This window comes from Glandiceps talaboti, chromosome 5 (genome assembly GCF_964340395.1).
Source record: "Glandiceps talaboti chromosome 5, keGlaTala1.1, whole genome shotgun sequence".
Taxonomy (NCBI): Eukaryota; Metazoa; Hemichordata; class Enteropneusta; family Spengelidae; genus Glandiceps; species Glandiceps talaboti.
In genome coordinates this window covers 24,629,449-24,650,061 of record NC_135553.1, presented here as the reverse complement: position 1 = coordinate 24,650,061, position 20,613 = coordinate 24,629,449, and the positions used below count along the sequence as shown (strand labels likewise).

The following is a 20,613-nucleotide window of genomic DNA, read 5'->3' as shown; positions in this document are numbered from 1 at the left end:
TTTCTTGTACTAGTTATAAACCAGAAAGCATATTCCAGTAATATTTCCTCCCTTTTTACTGTCAGATTTCACCAAGAAATGAGTCTACATGATATGTCATTTATGTTTGAAAATGTTTTTGTTTTAGAACAAAGTCATAAATTCAGAGTTTTTATGCAGTTCACCGCTATACAAATCAATCCTCTTTTGCTCAAATAGTAATTACTTGTGTTACAAACAAATAACCCCTTGGGAGAAAGAGGAGTTCAGTTGTTAGATATCATGGCAGTTCATTTGTTCAGCCCAGGTGAATCTAAACTTTGTCGCCAGGAAACAGCACCAGAAGATGGCTAAAGTGTGATTCGGTGCATGTATCCTTGAGTACCAAATTACGGAAAAAGTGTTCAGTTCCAGCACATGTTGTCATTGTCAGTCTGTTAAGTGTTCTCTTACTTTGTCTGAAGGGTTACTGTTTAGCCTGTGGACATTGTGCTAAGGCCAAAGAAAAAAATTGTGTGGTTCCAATAACATGCAATTTCAAAACAGGGTGGGTGTGCTCAGGCCAAAGAAAAAAATTGTGTGGTTCCAATAACATGCAATTTCAAAACAGGGTGGGTGTGCTCAGCCTAAAAAAAAAAATTGTGTGGTTCCAATAACATGCAATTTCAAAACAGAGTGGGTGTGCTCAGGCCAAAGAAAAGAAATTGTGTGGTTCCGATAACGGCCAATTTCAAAACAGAGTGGTTAGGTAGGGAATTTTTAATTTTTTAATTTTTAATTTTTTTTTACCTGGTTCAGGTTGTTACAATGTACATAGAGGTCAACAGAGATTTCTCATCGTTGTGTTTACACTTTTTCGTTTGATATGCAGAAGACATTGTTTACTATATTATTCTGCCATGTTGTTTTGATCACAAGACAATAATGTCATCAAATCTCACTATTTTGATTTTTCAATATTTTTTCAAATTACCTAAAAAAAGTGAAAACTAGGTTGGGTCGGGTTACTGGAACCAAACAATTATATTTTTTTTTTTGGCCTAATTATAACTTGTTTTTATTTAGGAAAATCATGGCAATGCCTCGACAAAGCCAGAGTTCAGAAAGACCTATCAGAACGCTAGGATTCTTTCTACAGTGTAATGCTGAGTCAGATTCATCGTAAGTATACCATCTACTTCAAAGCAAGTAAAATGCACTCAACATGTTTTATCTGGTTCTCTACATAAAAAAATTTCAATTTTTCACAGCCCTTGACCTAAAAAAGGTTCATCTTAGCATCTAGGAATATTCTCTTTCTTTCAATACATATTCTGTATCACACATAATGTTCTTGTAATATTTCTCAGAGGAAATTCATTGATTATTCTATGATTTATCACATATTGTAAACATATGTATTCAAACATCATATCTACTAATGGTTTTCTATACGTAATCAGTAATTTATCAACACCCAATGTAACAAGAACCTGCTAATGTGTCAATTGCTAAATATTTGTCGTTTTACAAGGAGCTTTCCACCATTTCTAGTCTCAAATGTTTATTTTGCAGAAATTACCATGATGTTTATGTCACACCTCAAACGTTTATTTTGAAGAAAATATCACAATATGTATACTCATACTCAAACAGTTATTTATATTCATGCCAATAGTAATTTATTCACATTCAAATTGTCAAATATGAAATGTACTAAACCAAACCTTGGAATTACGCAATGTCATAACATGATTTATTAGGTATAATAATTGTGCACTGTATATGAAGTGGCATTTGTATTATTTCATGGTATGTTTATAAATTTCACTTTCTGTTTCTTGTGAATGTTCTGTATATGTGTCAGTATGTGTATGAATGATGGATTGAGGGATAAACATTTCTAGGTATGAATGATTTGGTTGACAATTTCATGTGAAGTTGTTCTTGCTACTGATATTGCATTACATTTAGGGTGAGATCGATATAGTTCAGTTCAGGGTCAGATAAAAAATGTAATTAATCTAGTTACAGGGTGGGTTTTGAACCATTTTAGATGTCATCCGACAAAAACGATTTTACTTTTAATGGAATCTGTTTTGCACCACAAAATACAAATATTTTTAGAAAATGCTACGTTGAGACGTGGAAGAATGTTTGCTCTATTTTATTGTGAAGCGGTTTGTTATTGTTTTGATGGAAGTCGCTATAGAAAAATAAAGTATTATTATTATTATTATTATTATTATTAAAATACTTAAATATAGAGTCAATAAAAGAGCATTTTTCTCACAACATACTGGCTGTGTATTCATAGTACTACATATATTGATTTGAAATTGAGTGTGCTATCTGAAACAACTATCAATTTTGGCCAATTATTTTAGAAGGGGGTCTGGAGGGGACCTGGGTCTGAGGTCTAACTAAAAGAATGTAGTTTTTTATCGTACACTGATAGTATTGATCTTGTCCCTTAAGTTATACATACTGAATTGTGTTACAGATCATGGTCATGTAATGCTCAGGCTGAACTACGAATGCTGAATTGGAAAGAAGATGGTGAACCGTTTGTTAGACGTAAGTATGCCTTTCAGTGACTGTAATAATGATGATAACAAAGTGTGATAACAGTTGAAATATCCTTCAAAGGTTGTAAGGATGTCTGTTTTCAAATGGAATGAATAATGTAACTCTATACCTTTGACAAAGTTGTACAAATTGATTGACTTTAACAAATGTTGAAGTGGTGATACTAGATAGTGGACTTCCAATATAATGTTATACTTGTAATATACTGTATTACCGTACATGTATTTCACTTTATGCAAATGAGCTAGATACAAGAATTTTTGTTAATATGAGTTGTTGTTACAGTATCATAATTTGGTGTAGCACAACAATACCATATCATGCAAAGTAACAAGTAAGAGATGATCATAATGTCATTATGTAGCTTTGTGCAATAATATCACATGTTATGTACAGGGTTTGCATGGTCCTAGAAACTGTCCTGGAATTTCAAAACCTCCCTGCAAACCCCTGGAAAAATGCACCCTATCTCTGGAAACCCTGGAAAATGATTTCGATCAATTGATGATCAATATTTCTGTTTGTGCTTGAGCCACCCATTCATATGATTTAGTATACTTGTAAATTTGAAATGGCAAAAAATATTTCCAAAGTTTTCCCACAGTGGTGAATCAAAATTCTAACCCAGACAGTCAAACAATCCTTCCATGAGACACTTTGCCCACAGAACGTGCCTATACGTAGGTGACTTGATTCCGCCATGGTTGTTTTGTTCTTGTGTATTACAACAACTGTCATACATAATAAACTGGTAAGAATTTGAACTAGCATGATAGTCAAGATTTTGATAGCGGTAAAGTCTAGTATCACAGTATTGACTCCTAGTAATAAAATAATAAGACATATAATAAGAACTGTATTGACAAACATTGAAACAGTTGATATTTTCAATGTTGAAAGTTTGTAGCTAATGACTTTTCCATAAGGCTAATTGAAAATAAACCATATTGGAATAATGTCGTGTTTTTTTAAACTAACATCTTACATACAGTGTAGAGTGTTGATTGTCTTTAAAATGATTTCATGACATGTTGTGGGAGCCCTAGTTAATTACCGGTACTTCTCGTCCACATCAGAGAATTAGATGCCATTCAGTAAAATAAATTTTGATGGTCAACAACCTTGGAAAATGACCAAAGTCAATACATATATATTACATTTGTTTATTCGTCTTTAGACCACAGGCCACAATGATAATTTACATAATTTAATGAAAAACAGAATACAGTATAACAGGTTGTAGAATGTTGTAGTTAGGTATAAACTTATCAAGCAATATCAAGAGTCCATATACAATTCTTGTCTTAAATCCATAGCTTTATAAACAAATTTACTAAGATTGCTCAACACAGTTGTAGACCTCAGTCAGCAAATTATAGAATTTAACACGGGTTGGAAAATGTCTGTAGAAATTTGGTAGGAGACACCTTAAGTTTTGATATAATGCATTAATGGACAATCCATACAAGTATGAAATGGTATTCATCTTCGATATCTTCTAAACATATTTCACAAAGCGTATCCTCAATGTCGATACCACCACCTGAATTCTAAGACTAAGACATGAACATCTCATTCTTGCCAAGGCATGCCTGTATTTCAACTCTGTAAATTCCTTCAGATATTTTTCTGGTTCTAACATGCTTTTGAAATTACAGTATTCACTAAACCATTCCTCTTTATAAACATCAGATATGTGTTGTTGGAATTCTGTTAATGTTCTATTCTAATAATAATAGAAAGTCAATACAAATACCCCTGGAAAAATGACGAAAAACCCCTGGAAAGTCAAGGAATTTCTTTTACTTTAATAAGTGTAAAAAAATAATGAGTAAGACATTGTTAAATAATAACATATGCCAGCGAGGGCAATATCTTTCGGCGAGGGCATCATCAAAATTTTGGTAAAGAGTGCCAACCTGTGGGGAGGCAAAAATTGCGATATTTCCCGAGCGCATGTGTTATTAATTTCATTACACCGTCCACTTATCATTCGTCCAATCATTCACATAGATACTCTACATTTGTCATCGTTCGTCATCGATAGAAAAGTTTCCCTTTCAAGGTGCATTTCCAAATTGTACTTGTAGTTAAGCATCGAATACGGACGTGGCATGCATTATTTGTAGGAGCTAATCTGTAATTCTATTTATTCAAATTTCTGCAAGAAATAAGCTTATGTGACTTACTGTATTTAGTTTGCCACCTCGAGCGCGTAAAACTGGAAAACATGCGCAGAATTGATGTGCAACGGTTGAAATAAATCCAGCGAGCAGTAGTGCTGGGCATTAGTCTGTGCACACGCGGGTTATATCACTGTGCGGGCAATAGTCTATTTAAAGTAGGTCATATGATTTGATTCTAACCAATGACAGCTTGTGTAAGAACGTTGAGGTATAATAATATTTAGTAATCACAATCACATTGAACTATCTCTACTGTAGACTATATATATTGATTTGTAAGTATGCTCATTGCTTAGGAGCTGTTGTTGACAGTTTTATAATTGTGTCTAATCCTGATATCTGGAGTGTGGTCATCAAGATTTGTAAGGATATAGGTATGTATGTGAAGTTTTAGAACTGTGTCTTTGTGCAGATCTCTAGATTAATCAAGATATATTTTAATTTAATTTTTTACAGGAATTCAGCACTTATTTTATAGTAAAGAGAATGACTGGGGATTCAGTCATTTTATGAGTTGGTCGGTAAGTGTGTGTTTTCTTCACTCTAAATATCAGAGAACTTATTTTAATCCAGTTAGTTATAAGCTAATGCAATGGTGTTTTAAAGGCCCATGATTCAATCCTAAGTTCTGACATTAGTGCTGGACCCTCTCATCAGTAGCACAACTCAACCAATAATGGGTTCAGTAGTGCTATAGGTGTGGTGCGGTGTTGTTGAGCTATCCAAATTAAAACAAAGCCACCCATACTGTCATTGAACATCATGTCTTTGTTAATCAAGCACAGAATTCTGCCCAATGATAAGGCAGTGTTTATTGGGGGGCAGACACATGTCCAAATATGGTATGATTTCTCAGATCAGGATGCTACTTATACACTGTTTACATCATTCTAACGGTTGGGGGATTTACTCATTTGTATGAACAACTTTTGGTTCATGATTTCTCGTTGAGTTAGACATGGTTAGAGATGAACTGATAGCACGTTGGCATCCAGACTATTGTTTCTGTAACTTTGCCAGACAATGTATTTGTACAAATTATGACCCAGGGTCATTGATATAAAATCATTTGTACATAATTCTGTGAATTCACAATGCAAGTACCGAAATGTTACTTCATAGACTGAGTGATTTGTCTGTTGGTGTACTCTTTGTAGAACTCATTGTGTGTGTTTAGTGAATGACAAATGTAATACAGTAACAGTTTAATAACTATGTTCAGCTTGTCAGTGTGTAGTCTAGTTACTATATATGTAGTCATTCTCTATCATCTCTCTCCACGTTTAGTCAAATGAACAACTTCTATCAAAAATCTAGCTAAATTTCCTGCTTGGGAAGGGATGAACAGTGCATGTCAGTGTGTAGTCTAGTTACTATATGTGTAGTCATTCTCTATCATCTCTCTCCACGTTTAGTCAAATGGACAAATTCTATCAAAAATCTAGCTAAATTTCCTGCTTGGGAAGGGATGAACAGTGCATGTCAGTGTGTAGTCTAGTTACTATATATGTAGTCATTCTCTATCATCTCTCTCCACGTTTAGTCAAATGGACAAATTCTATGAAAAATCTAGCTAAATTTCCTGCTTGGGAAGGGATGAACAGTGCATGTCAGTGTGTAGTCTAGTTACTATATATGTAGTCATTCTCTATCATCACTCTCCACGTTTAGTCAAATGGACAAATACTATCAAAAATCTAGCTAAATTTCCTGCTTGGGAAGGGATGAACAGTGCATGTCAGTGTGTAGTCTAGTTACTATATGTGTAGTCATTCTCTATCATCTCTCTCCACGTTTAGTCAAATGGACAAATTCTATCAAAAATCTAGCGAAATCTCCTACTTGGGAAGGGATGAACAGTGCATGTCAGTGTGTAGTCTAGTTACTATATATGTAGTCATTCTCTATCATCACTCTCCACGTTTAGTCAAATGGACAAATACTATCAAAAATCTAGCTAAATTTCCTGCTTGGGAAGGGATGAACAGTGCATGTCAGTGTGTAGTCTAGTTACTATATGTGTAGTCATTCTCTATCATCTCTCTCCACGTTTAGTCAAATGGACAAATTCTATCAAAAATCTAGCGAAATCTCCTACTTGGGAAGGGATGAACAGTGCATGTCAGTAGTAATCCACCACACACTGACAGGTGGTTGTAATTGGTTATTCCAGTTTCAATGTAGGTGACGTAAGGACTCCATAATGTCACCACGTTTATATCAACACTCCAATAACATACATGAGCTCTATTGGTGGTGAAAACAATTCTGTGCTAGAGATATCCATTTGACTATACGGTTGAGATGATCATAATGTGTATTGGAGTGGACTGTGTGATACCCATGTCAACTGACCAATACATGGAATATGTCCAAAGTCAGGTCTGGCATGAAAAATATTTAAAAAAGAAGTTCAGTCTGTAAATGTCTTGTAACTTTTCTTTGCAGGATATTTTAGATCCTGACAAGGGTTACTGTAAAGATGATACTATTATTCTTGAAGTTCATGTTGTTGCAGATGCCCCACATGGTGTTAGGTAAGACTATAGAATGTTATAAGACTATAGAATGTTATACCCCACATGGTGTTAGGTAAGATTATAATATACCTAGTGATAATGCTGTGCCATGATTCACTAGAATCAGTCACATGATAGGAAAATAGTATGACTATTTCCCTAGGGAAATAGTTCCATCAACTTTTACATGGTCACGTGACCATCACGCGTTCACAGCAGGTCAAAATGGCAGCTTCTGACGATGTCGTCTGCCACCGCGAGTTCACAGCATGATGTATATTATAAAACACATATTGCCTGGCCTATATTCTGGCTATAGCACCCGTTCATTACCCCCTCGTGATTGTGAGTTACCAGAATCACATGCTATTTGCCTCGGCCTTTGGTTGGTTGATTCTGGTAACTCACAGTCCCTCGGGTGTAATAAACAGGTGCTATAGCCCTCATGGCCAGGCAATATGTGTTCATTATAATATACCTAGTGATAATACTGTGCCATGATTCGCTAGAATCAGTCATGTGATAGGAAAATAGAATGACTATTTCCCTAGGGAAATAGTTCCATCAACTTTTACATGGTCACGTGACCACCGCGCGCGTTCACAGCAGGTCAAAATGGCAGCTTCTGACGATGTCGTCTGCCACCGCGAGTTCACAGCATGAGGTATATTATAAAACACATATTGCCTGGCCTATATTCTGGCTATAGCACCCGTTCATTACCCCCTCATGGCCAGGCAATATGTGTTCACTATAGAATGTTATACCCTACATAGTGTTAGATAAGACTATAGAATGTTATACAAACATACATTACTACTTTTGTCAAGTTTTTCTTTGACATGATGATTCAGATTTGCATACATATTTGTTATTATTCATAATTTCTATGATACTTATATCCTGATTCATATCTTTTCTCACTACTTTTCTTTGTCCAGCTACGGAAAATATGAGTGACCTAATGGTCCTTGAGAGACAAGTTGTGACAAAATCCCATAGGTCATAAGTATTTTCCATCTGAACAAAGACAAATATCTCGGAATATTATAATTATATCTTTGCAATCATCCTTCATGAAAAATTAGGAAAAAATAATGGTGATTTTGAATTTTTTTACTCATATTTTGAACATAGCAAAATGAATAATGTAGATGTGGTTGTCATGATGTAGTATATTTTGGGTGTAAATTCCAGATTTTTTGTTTGAACCTGTTCAACTTGGCTTGCATGAGGTAAACATAGATCCTGAAGTGAACATATACACTTGTATCTAGTTGTAGTTGTAAATTTATTCAGTTTCATTTATATCTTTTTGGCAGTGATTCGTGTCACCTTTACAGAGTTGCTATCATTGTGTTTCCATGTATAAATGTAGCCATCTGTGACAGTGTGAGTGATGTTGTTCTTTGACATGCATCAATTGGCCTTTGCAAAATTTGCCATGGTGGCACTCTACTTCCTGTCTGTGTGTGTACCTTGGGGGTAGACATGGTATAGGTTATTTGGTTAATCATACAGCACTGTGGCTTTCCTCGATGTCTGAATAAGACAAAAACATCCCTGATTTATGCTTCGACATATTACCAGAGAGCAAAGTGTATGGTACTATGAGGTGATGATACCCCCAATTTGAGCAAGGGTGCTGTCTTCTCAATTTCCTGTTTGCAGTCTGTAATGGCCTATTCTCGGTACCTGAAATAGAACATTACTTCCTGGGCTCATCATTACAATAACGAACATTAAATTTCATGGTTGACACCATAAACTTCCGCTCCACACACTTCACATGCATTACTATAGGTGTGTGTGAGAATAAGTCAAACTTCTTGTTCTATTTTGACCCTCTAGTATGTGGTGAAATGCTATTGTAGGTACCAAGGATTCAACAAAATAATTGTCTATGTTTGTGTAGAAGGAAATGAGAGGTGAAATATGTAGAGAAGTGTGTGTTGTGGTAAGTGCAGGTATTGACAGCGTTGATTTACTTGTATCTTGTCTGCTTTCTTTCAGTTGGGATTCAAAAAAGCATACTGGTTTTGTAGGTCTAAAGAATCAAGGTGCTACCTGCTATATGAATTCCTTACTGCAAACTCTTTTCTTTACTAGTAAATTAAGAAAGGTGAGTTTTCAGACACTCAGTTAACACAGATTCTGCAACTGTTCTGTGCATATCAAATTAATCATCCCCATTATTTGGCTGGCATGATATTTGCTATGGTAAGGTATGTTTCTAGGACATTCTCCAGTTATATAACACATACTTTTTCCTACCACTGTTTTGTGCAAATGTCAAGTCGACCAGGCCAGATACATATTTTCTGACATGATACTCACTTTGGGTTCAAGAAGGTAAATTTTCAGACAGTGTTCCATTATGTTATGCATTCATAATGCTGCTGCTGTTCTGTGCAAATATAAAAATAATCCACTTAGAGACATTGTCTGACTTGTTTAATATTCAGTTTGGGTTCAGAAAACTTGAGAAAGGTATGTTTTCAGACATTCTCAATTATGCAACACATGCTTGATTCTACCACCGTTGTGTACAACGTCAGGTTAACCAGCTTAGAGACCCTTATCTGACTGTGTAGGTCTTCACTTTGATCACTTTCTGTCTTGTCTCCACATAGGCTGTATATCTTATGCCAACTGAGAAGGATGATTCCTCTAAGAGTGTGGCCCTAGCACTACAACGTGTGTTCTATGAACTGCAATATAATGACAAAGCAGTAGGAACTAAAAAATTGACCAAATCATTTGGATGGGAAACATTGGATTCTTTTATGCAACATGATGTACAAGAACTTTGCAGGGTGGTAAGTCTGCTTCTCTTAAAGGCCCATGATTCAGTCCCAGGTTCTTTCATTAGTGTCATCTTTATATCAATGGAGTCATAATGATTAAATATGACCATTCTTGTGTTCTTAACCAACTTTTTCTATAGTTTTGGCAGACAACCCCCCCCCCCTCCCCCATCTTAATCAAATTCCTAACTGACCCTTAAGTTTGAAATATGCTGTGGTATAATTCTAACAAACAAGAGTTACAGATTTTCAAAAAAGGTGTCATTATTTCATAACTTTGGAAAATACTTTTACAAGATATTTGTAAAACTAGTAGAATGATTCTTTTATATTTTCCCAAACATCACTAATACTTTAATGTCTGTGTTCCATACTATATCAACATTTTGAGTAGTTTCTTATGTTATTCAAAAAGTTGTTCCAATTTCATGTGTTTAAAAAAAAAATGTTCATGCACAGCGCCCTCTGTGTTGAAAAGAGGACATGTAGACTAGGGAAATAGTGGCTGTGATGACATCACTCCACAGTGATCTCTTCAGCATTGCAATGTATTTCTAATGCCATGAGAGGAATGTCAGATGTTTAAAAATGAGGCAAATTGAAAGTGAGAAAATGTCCCCACCACCACCACCACCACCACCACCACCACCACCACCACCACCACCACCACCACCACCACCACCATTGAAGACAATACAATACCAGTATGCTGTCATTCTGTGTCTGTCACAGCAATGCATGTCTATGTTACTGGTTCTGTTGTGTTCGAAATATGAGTCAAAACGTTCAAAATGGCCATTACTTTCCCAGATTTTTCTTTGACATTTATACTGGCACTGGTATAATTATGTTATTCTCCAATGTTTTTCTTCATTCAGCTGGCCGGATACTCGTGACCTAAGGGTTGTTACTACTCATCTAGCGACTCACAGTTACAAAGACCCCTTAAGATCACTTGTATTTTCCTTGGCTGAACTAAGAAAAAATTGGGGAATAACATTTAATATTCACCCTTTTCCAACTTATATTTGGTCTTAGATCCCATTTCATGATTTCTTTCATTCATTCATTCATTGACAGTTATTGGATAATATGGAGAGTAAAATGAAAGGAACCTGTGTAGAAGGTACAATTCCCAACTTTCTGGAGGGCAAAATGATAGTAAGTAATAGAACTTGATAATTCCTAAAAAATAAAATTGTAATTAGTGTCAATAGATGTACTTATATTGATATTAGTCGGGAGACTTTGCACGTTGGTTTGACAATGTGTATCAAGTTGATATGTTGAGCCAGATAGCCAAGTCTCTCCCAGTTACCTTGGTATAGTCCTCCAACAGACTTACCGCAGTGTGTATGGCCAAATTGCAGACAACATACAAAATATAACACCTTCACATTCACATGGCTATGACATGCAACAACAATGATTTCATCATGTATTTATCTTATGTAGTTTGCCGATAGCTTGTTTTCCGTGGTAATATCTGGTGCCTTGGTCATCAGTGAAAGTTTGGTAGCAATTGCTTTAACCACGATAGCTTGTTTTCCGTGGTAATATCTGGTGCCTTGGTCATCAGTGAAAGTTTGGTAGCAATTGCTTTAACCATACTAAATTGAGATCACTGTTGGTGTTGTAATCTTGCTTTGCTGCAAACCTCAAACATGGTTGTACATTGATTTCAGGATAAAAAACAGCACTGTTCTCACATGGGTTATATAACACACAAGCACTGGAAAAAATTTTTTTAGCATTAAGCTTTCTGATCTGTCTATAACCTGTGTAAGTCTTTTGATCTACCAAGCAGATGAACATTTTGAGTCAACAATGTTGTCATAGAAGTAATAATGCGGTCCTTTCTCTTTTGTAGTCCTATATCAAATGCAAACATGTGGATTATGTGTCGCAAAGGACTGAAGCATATTATGACATCCAACTCAATGTCAAGGGCAAGAAAAATAGTGAGTACAAATTCTGCTGTTGCTAAAATTTTAACTAGGGTACTCTACTAATATCACAATACCATTCCTATATGTGTAGTTAATATGTAGGTTATTTGTAAAGATTTATAATGTCTTTGCCCCAATTTTAACTCATTGTTCACTAACTTGGGACCCCCCCACCCATATTTAACTCATCCCATTCTCAACTTGCACAATTCTCAATTTGTCCCACTATGTTACCTGCACTCCCTAACCATAGCAGAGATTTATCCCTTTCTGTTACCAGCACTCCCAAACCATAGCAGAGATTTATCCCTCTCTGTTACCAGCACTCCCAAACCATAGCAGAGATTTATCCCTCTCTGTTACCAGCACTCCCAAACCATAGCAGAGATTTAGCCCTCTCTGTTACCAGCACTCCCAAACCATAGCAGAGATTTATCCCTCTCTGTTACCAGCACTCCCAAACCATAGCAGAGATTTATCCCTCTCTGTTACCAGCACTCCCTAACCATAGCAAAGATTTAGCCTCTCTGTTACCAGCACTCCCTAACCATAGCAGAGATTTAGCCTCTCTGTTACCAGCACTCCCAAACCATAGCAAAGATTTATCCCTCTCTGTTACCAGCACTCCCAAACCATAGCAAAGATTTAGCCCTCTCTGTTACCAGCACTCCCTAACCATAGCAAAGATTTATCCCTCTCTGTTACCAGCACTCCCTAACCATAGCAAAGATTTAGCCCTCTCTGTTACCAGCACTCCCAAACCATAGCAGAGATTTAGCCCTCTCTGTTACCAGCACTCCCTAACCATAGCAAAGATTTAGCCCTCTCTGTTACCAGCACTCCCTAACCATAGCAAAGATTTAGCCCTCTCTGTTACCAGCACTCCCTAACCATAGCAGAGATTTATCCCTCTCTGTTACCAGCACTCCCTAACCATAGCAGAGATTTAGCCTCTCTGTTACCAGCACTCCCAAACCATAGCAGAGATTTAGCCTCTCTGTTACCAGCACTCCCTAACCATAGCAAAGATTTATCCCTCTCTGTTACCAGCACTCCCTAACCATAGCAAGGATTTAGCCTCTCTGTTACCAGCACTCCCAAACCATAGCAAAGATTTAGCCTCTCTGTTACCAGCACTCCCAAACCATAGCAGAGATTTAGCCTCTCTGTTACCAGCACTCCCAAACCATAGCAAAGATTTAGCCTCTCTGTTACCAGCACTCCCTAACCATAGCAGAGATTTAGCCCTCTCTGTTACCAGCACTCCCAAACCATAGCAGAGATTTAGCCTCTCTGTTACCAGCACTCCCAAACCATAGCAAAGATTTAGCCTCTCTGTTACCAGCACTCCCAAACCATAGCAGAGATTTAGCCTCTCTGTTACCAGCACTCCCAAACCATAGCAAAGATTTAGCCTCTCTGTTACCAGCACTCCCAAACCATAGCAGAGATTTAGCCTCTCTGTTACCAGCACTCCCAAACCATAGCAGAGATTTAGCCTCTCTGTTACCAGCACTCCCTAACCATAGCAGAGATTTAGCCTCTCTGTTACCAGCACTCCCTAACCATAGCAAAGATTTAGCCCTCTCTGTTACCAGCATTCCCAAACCATAGCAGAGATTTATCCCTCTCTGTTACCAGCACTCCCTAACCATAGCAAAGATTTAGCCCTCTCTGTTACCAGCACTCCCAAACCATAGCAAAGATTTAGCCCTCTCTGTTACCAGCACTCCCAAACCATAGCAAAGATTTAGCCCTCTCTGTTACCAGCACTCCCAAACCATAGCAAAGATTTAGCCCTCTCTGTTACCAACACTCCCAAACCATAGCAAAGATTTAGCCCTCTATGTTACCAGCACTCCCTAACCATAGCAAAATGAGTGATATGTAATAGAGTATTGTATAGCAATGTTGTGATAGTTTGATATTGACTTCAATATCCTATATTATATTCACAGTTTATGAATCCTTTAAGGATTACGTTGCACCTGAAACCATGGATGGTGACAATAAATATGATGCAGGCGACTATGGATTACAAGTAAGTATGTGTAGTCATGATGGTTGGATGGTTAGAGTTGCTGATTTGGAATCTGTACATTGCTGTGTGTGGTGTCATGATGGTTGAATGGTTAGAGTGGCTGATTTTGAATCTGTACATTGCTGGGTGTGGTGTCATGATGGTTGAATGGTTAGAGTGGCTGATTTGGAATCTGTACATTGCTGGGTATGGAGTCATGATGGTTGAATGGATAGAGTGGCTGATTTTGAATCTGTACATTGCTGGGTGTGGTGTCATGATGGTTGAATGGTTAGAGTGGCATATGAAACACATATGAAAGAATCATTCCTAGTACACAAAAATGTCAGAGAATGACAAAACATTTCTGAAAGCTACAGTTCAAAAATATGCCATCAATTGTTTGCAATACATTGTTGCTTCTAGAGATGAACTGTTAGGTTGACTTTACAGCTCTGATGTTGACTATTAGTAAAATTTTCTTGTCTTTGTTATACTAGGAGGCAGAGAAAGGAGTGACATTTTCTTCCTTTCCACCGGTGTTACATTTACAACTTATGAGGTTTCAGTATGACCCAGCTACTGATGCTAATATCAAGATCAATGATAGGTATGTATATAAATAACATTTAGAAACTGCCAAACAAATGTCAGGTAGATGACCATGTTACAATACTGTTTTACAGTTTAGTTATTATCTTATGGGGATGTTTAGTTTTGTGTGAATTGTTCTGTGTGTGTGTGTGTGTGTGTGTCTGTCTGTCTGTCTGTCTGTCTGTCTGTCTGTCTGTCTGTCTGTCTGTCTGTCTGTCTGTCTGTGTGTGTGTGTGTGTGTATGTATGTATGTATGTATGTATGTATGTATGTATGTATGTATGTATGTGTGTGTGTGTGTGTTTGTGTGGGTGCATGCTTGTGTGTACACTTGCACTTGTTAGCTCCGCTGTCAGCGAAAGCTGAAAGCGTAGCTTTAGGTATAGGTGGGTATTGAGGTATAGAGAGTAGAGTGAATCATAGGTGTCCGTCAAACTTTTATATTTTTACTATCTACTCCATAAGTGACAGTCGGAATTCTTCGATATTTGGTGTGCATGTTCCCTGGGGGGAGGCTATTCAGATTTGTTCATGCCAAGTTGATCTGTGCCATTTTCAATTTTTTATGATTTTTTTTCATAAAATGTCATTTTCATCAACTCCTTGAAAACCTCTTATTAGATTGCTTTGATATCTGGCGTGTTGATGCGCAGGGGGTAGCTTACTCAGATTTGTTAATTTCAAGTCAGCACATCCTCATTTTTATTTTTTATGATTTTTTTTTTGTAATTTGAAAAAAAAATGAATATGTTAATGAGCATAATGACCGACGCCATATTGGAAATCAGTCGACGAGACTTTAAGTAAACTGCCACTTTTCAAAAGACACTATTGACGTCAAACAAGCAATGTAATATGTGCTATAGTCATAATTCTACGCATTGGGCACCCAAATGACAAGCGTTTGTTCGAAACAGGGTTGTAAACTTCAAATCCAATTCTGCACCCTTCTACATTATCAGCCAATCCGCAACATCCTCATTTGCATACTCTATCCTGATTCGACCAGAAGCTGAAGGTGACTTCATTCGACCGAGCGATTTTCCACAGCAAGTATCTTGAGTATCAACACAGGACGTTCTTAGTACTCACTAAAATCACACTTCAGACCCACTATAAAAGTGTGATGTTTTCAGATAACATGTAACTTGTGGTTAATTCTATATTGTCGTGCAATTTGGAATGACAGTGAACCAGAATTCAGACAACTTGCGTAAGGAAGGGCATGCCAGGCATGCGGTTGAAGTTTAAATATGGCCGACAGTTCACATGTAAAGTTAAACGACATGAACGTGTCTTGCCTTTCCAAAATGCAAATATTTGGCAAGTAAAAATAATTAAAATAATTACAACTTTAATTTGGCTTCAGACTTTGCATTATGTTTTGCGTATCTTTCCCCGTTTTACTTGTAAATCCGAAAAGGTTCTCTCTCATCATGTCATCAGTGTCAGTGATTATACCGCGCGGGGTAGTCCTCGGGTGCACGAGTCTGTATTACTGACTTGACTCTAAACACCGGAGGGGGAGGGACAATTGTCAGAATCGAGTCCCGAATTCCTCCGTATGCAAGCAGGACTACGTGCGGGGCTGCTTTGAGTACGAGCGAAGTGAGGCATGTTGAGGTATTTTGTTGAGAATTATAAATATTGCGAAATGTCAAGTACAAGGTTTAAATACAATGGAACTTTATGATGAAAAAAATGGCAGAGTCTGCTGACAGGCGCCGGTCACAAAAAACACTGTGAATTAAAATATCAGACGATGTACATGTATGTATTAATCGCCGACAATCCACCCGTATGCACGAGGGACTAACCCGGAAGCAAGTCGTTGTCAGCCATACGTTACAGTGGTAACATCGTCCGAGAAATCGCTGCGTTCAGAGTGTCATTATTCACAGAATTGTTGTTTTCGAGTGAAAACCCGTCTTGAATTGTATAACTCAAATGAAGACATGTCAAGTTATATTTTGAAAGTTGTATTGCTAGTTTGAGACGATTTTCTCACGTACTATAGTACTATCGAGGCTTACTTGGAAGTAGTAGGACCTTCCAGTTCATCGGGAAGTTTAGCCAGTCCGATAATTCTTTCTGGTTTAGTTTACAACACTTTTGATCACGCAGATTTTGTTGTTGTGATGAAAAGAAATTAAAAAAAGATCATTTCAACCATTTCGTTGTGTTTTCTTTGTGAAAGGTAACCGAACATGAACGAGTGTTACCACTGTAACGTATGGCTGAGAATGACTCTCTTCCGGGTACTTGAGATTGTCGCCGTACGGAAACTAAGATGGCGATTAATACATTTCTTCCCTATATATATCTACCACAACTAGAACAAGTTGAATGTTGTTGACTTTGTAAATTTGTTAGAAAATTGAAATTCAAATTGCCTCAAAATTATTTTAGATCCCTAGTTTATTTCATTCTTCATTAAAATTTTCCAGGGTTACAGCTGTAAGACACTGGAATTACTTATAGCCAACCTCAAAATCCTCTTTTTTTCTTTTTCTTGTGTGCATTTCCCAGTCATTTTTTTCTGAGATTTTGTGCAATTTTTCATAACAGTAGATTTTTGTTATAAAATGGTGACTATGGTATAAAAGTACAATACATTACCAACTTCTGTGTAAAATGTGTTTTATAGTGAGACATCATATGAAACCACTAACCACTTTATTGCATCGCTAAAACAAAACTGCATAGTGACTCGAAGAGCTGAAGACCTGAACCACTTCTACATGTCACCAAAATAAAAAATAAAATTAAAAAAAAAACAGCGGAGCTATTCTGACCGATAGGTCGCTTGTGTTTGTATACATGTGTGTGTGTGTGTGTGTGTGTGTGTGTGTGTGTGTGTGTGTGTGTGTGTGTGTGTGTGTGTGTGAAAGTGAGTGAGGGAAAGTTATAGTGTGCTTGTGAGCTTCCATATATGTATGAATGCATGTGTGTGTATGTGCAGTTACCTTATTCATGTATAACACCATCTTATTAATTGCTTCTTTGAGGGTTACTCATAACTATTCTTATAAAAGATAGTTGTAGTCATTGAAATAATAAAACATTATTCATTTTAGGTCATCATCATTATTTCACAGAATTCTTTATTGTACTCCAAATAGTGTATAGTTACATTGTTATCTGACAGGTTTGAATTTCCTGAGAAGATAAATTTAGAAGAGTTTTTACAAAAACCTGAATCAACACCAGCCAAGTATACGTTACATGCTGTGCTGGTACATAGTGGGGACAATCACGGTGGGCATTATGTTGTATATATCAATCCCAAGGGAGATGGCAAGGTAAGGGTTACAACACTGCTTTTCACTTTTTCTCAGCAAGTTGAATCAATAATTTTATTTGTTGACATATGCCAAAGTGTACAACTTTGATATGTTAGATAAAAATTGTTGTGTTTGTATTTGAATCTCAGTAACATTAATGAGTGCATGGAGGTAACACAGAAAAGTTTGCAGAACTTGATTCCCCTCTGTGGTCCTGTTGATGGTGTTATTCTGTATAAACAACACACACAGATCATGATTTAGTGACATTTTACATGTATACATAATGTGCATTGTGTTTTCCGTCTCTCTAGTGGTGTAAATTTGATGATGATGTTGTGTCGCGCTGTAGTAAAACAGAAGCCATAGATAACAACTTTGGTGGGCATGAAGATGACATATCAGTGAAACATTGTACTAATGCTTACATGTTAGTGTATATAAGGGACAGTTTGAAAGGTAATATGACCTTACTTGACCTTCCTTCTCATACCTCATGTTTGTTTATTCTGAATTTATAAATCCATACTTCAAATTATTTTTGTTCTGTTGAGTCCTGTGTATATGGTTATCGTACCTCTAATGTGTTAAAGACTTGTTTTTCAAGACTTGTCAATGACTTTACACAAGTGAACTGAGTTTCAGTAGTGCTATAGGCATGGTGAAGTGTTCACCCATCTATTTGTAAACTTATTAAACTTATCAGGATATCTTGACACTATTATCTAGCAGGCATGACCATGCCCTTAGCAACAGCCAAGCTTTCATATGGCTAGACTTTGAGAGATGTTAAAACTAAATTTCAGACTTTCTACCTTAATGTTTGTACCTGACAAGTTAGATGCTAAGCTCTCATACTTATTTGTTATGTGTTTTGTTTTGTTCACCAGATGAAATATTGCATCGTGTTACTGATAGTGATATTCCCGATCAGTTGAGGGAAAGGCTACAAGAAGAGAAGTAAGTACCGGTACTGTTGATAGTGTTTGTATATACGAGTCATATCTGCCAGTACAGGGTAACAGTGAAAGCTGAACACTTATTCCAGTAGTGCTGACAAATATTGGACTATCAGTACAGTACAGAAAGTATTTATAGTTATTGTCTCAGTCTGTGTTTAAAGTATAAAGTAGGAAAACTGAGTTCCTCAGTTATTGTATCAAGGTTCCCAACCAAAAGTATGGTTCAAGGAAGGACATCTATGCAAGTTTTACCAGGTTTTATCAGGTTTTCCCTTGGTTCTACAGGAGATTAGAAGCCCAGAGGCGGAAGGAAAGAAATGAAGCTCATCTGTACATGACAGTGAATGTGATCACAGAGGATCAGTTCTGTGCTCATCAAGGCAATGACTTGTTTGATATGGACAAAGTTAAAGTCTCGTAAGTTTACCATTGATATAAAAACTGTGTTTTGTGAATGTATGTAGTTCACAAAATATTTGTCACTTGAAAGGAGCAAGTTGAGTTGATTATTTAGAGGAGTGGTACATACTTTGCTTGTAATGGTCTGTGTGTGTGTGTGTGTGTGTGTGTGTGTGTGTGTGTGTGTGTGTGTGTGTGTGTGTGTGTCTGTCTGTCTGTCTGTCTGTCTGTCTGTCTGTCTGTCTGTCTGTCTCTGTATGTATGTGTGTGTGTGTGTGTGTGTGTGTGTGTGTGTGTGTGTGTGTGTGTGTGTGTGTGTGTGTGTGTGTGTGTGTGTGTGTGTGTGTGTGTGTGATAAATTTGAAATAATAATTCAAAACATTTGAGTAGATTATTTAAGCATTATATTTACCATCAACCAAGATTAGACCATAGGTGTATATCCAAGTATTAGAGTAACATGACTCAAGCAACTATAAATGTGATTATTTGCCAGGCCTTTCAAAGTTTTGAAGACATCATCATTATTGGAGTTCCTTGAGAAGCTGTCACAAGCTATGGGCTATTCACTGGACCAGATGAGACCGTGGCCAATCTCACAACGTACCAACACTACATTCAGGCCTGCAATGTTAGACATGGACAGTGACATCGACAGACCAGTAAGTAACATCACACAAGTGTATGACTAGCTGTCTACAAACATTTGTTATCAGTTAATGTAGACATTACAAAAATCAAATTATGTACTGTGTAACAAGGTGATACACATCGTGTCAATCTCGTCAAAATAAAATTAAAATGCACAGGAAAGAATGTGGTAAACAAGTAGGGTAGTCTCTCTACTGTACAGACCAGGAAATGCCTTACAAGTCTTCGTATTTGACCTATGACATCCATCATGGGATTATGGGATGTATTCAATATGGCTGCCATAGTAAACAGATTTCAAACATCCCAATTTTATTTTTTTTAACGAATCAGGTTTGCACCAAATTTTGTTCGAAGGTGTTATTTCCAAGAGTTTTGTGGTGCACTATTTGAAGAAACATTAACAGTCAATGTTTGCAACCATTTATTTTTGCCTTAAAGGCTTATGAACTTGCTGAAAGTGAAAGTCCATGGACGATCTTTCTGGAGACAGTGGATGCAGAGTCTGGCACAGCTGCCTTACCAGCTTTTGATAAAGATAGTAGAGATTACTTGATATGAGAAAATGGTTCAGAAACTAGGGACACTAGTGACTAGCTTTTGTCAGACTCTTACAGGCATTTCTATAACAAATATCAATATAAGTGACATCCCAAATGATTTTGAGAAGTGCTGTATTTTACATCATATTTTGA

At 36.9% G+C, this 20,613-nt stretch overlaps 1 protein-coding gene across 1 annotated transcript in view; it reads left to right on the top strand.

The window, feature by feature from the left end:
• The window catches only part of LOC144435875 (ubiquitin carboxyl-terminal hydrolase 7-like), a 39,322-nt gene that overhangs the window by 8,252 nt on the left and 10,457 nt on the right, over nucleotides 1–20,613 (top strand). Inside the window, exons 4-19 of the mRNA XM_078124514.1 lie at nucleotides 1,045–1,140; nucleotides 2,462–2,535; nucleotides 5,190–5,254; nucleotides 7,182–7,270; nucleotides 9,266–9,374; nucleotides 9,886–10,071; nucleotides 11,140–11,220; nucleotides 11,930–12,020; nucleotides 13,967–14,049; nucleotides 14,529–14,638; nucleotides 17,771–17,924; nucleotides 18,221–18,365; nucleotides 18,797–18,866; nucleotides 19,154–19,285; nucleotides 19,764–19,929; nucleotides 20,360–20,459. Coding sequence (XP_077980640.1) covers nucleotides 1,045–1,140; nucleotides 2,462–2,535; nucleotides 5,190–5,254; nucleotides 7,182–7,270; nucleotides 9,266–9,374; nucleotides 9,886–10,071; nucleotides 11,140–11,220; nucleotides 11,930–12,020; nucleotides 13,967–14,049; nucleotides 14,529–14,638; nucleotides 17,771–17,924; nucleotides 18,221–18,365; nucleotides 18,797–18,866; nucleotides 19,154–19,285; nucleotides 19,764–19,929; nucleotides 20,360–20,459 — 1,751 coding nt within the window. The remainder of the gene's footprint in view (nucleotides 1–1,044; nucleotides 1,141–2,461; nucleotides 2,536–5,189; nucleotides 5,255–7,181; nucleotides 7,271–9,265; nucleotides 9,375–9,885; nucleotides 10,072–11,139; nucleotides 11,221–11,929; nucleotides 12,021–13,966; nucleotides 14,050–14,528; nucleotides 14,639–17,770; nucleotides 17,925–18,220; nucleotides 18,366–18,796; nucleotides 18,867–19,153; nucleotides 19,286–19,763; nucleotides 19,930–20,359; nucleotides 20,460–20,613) is intronic.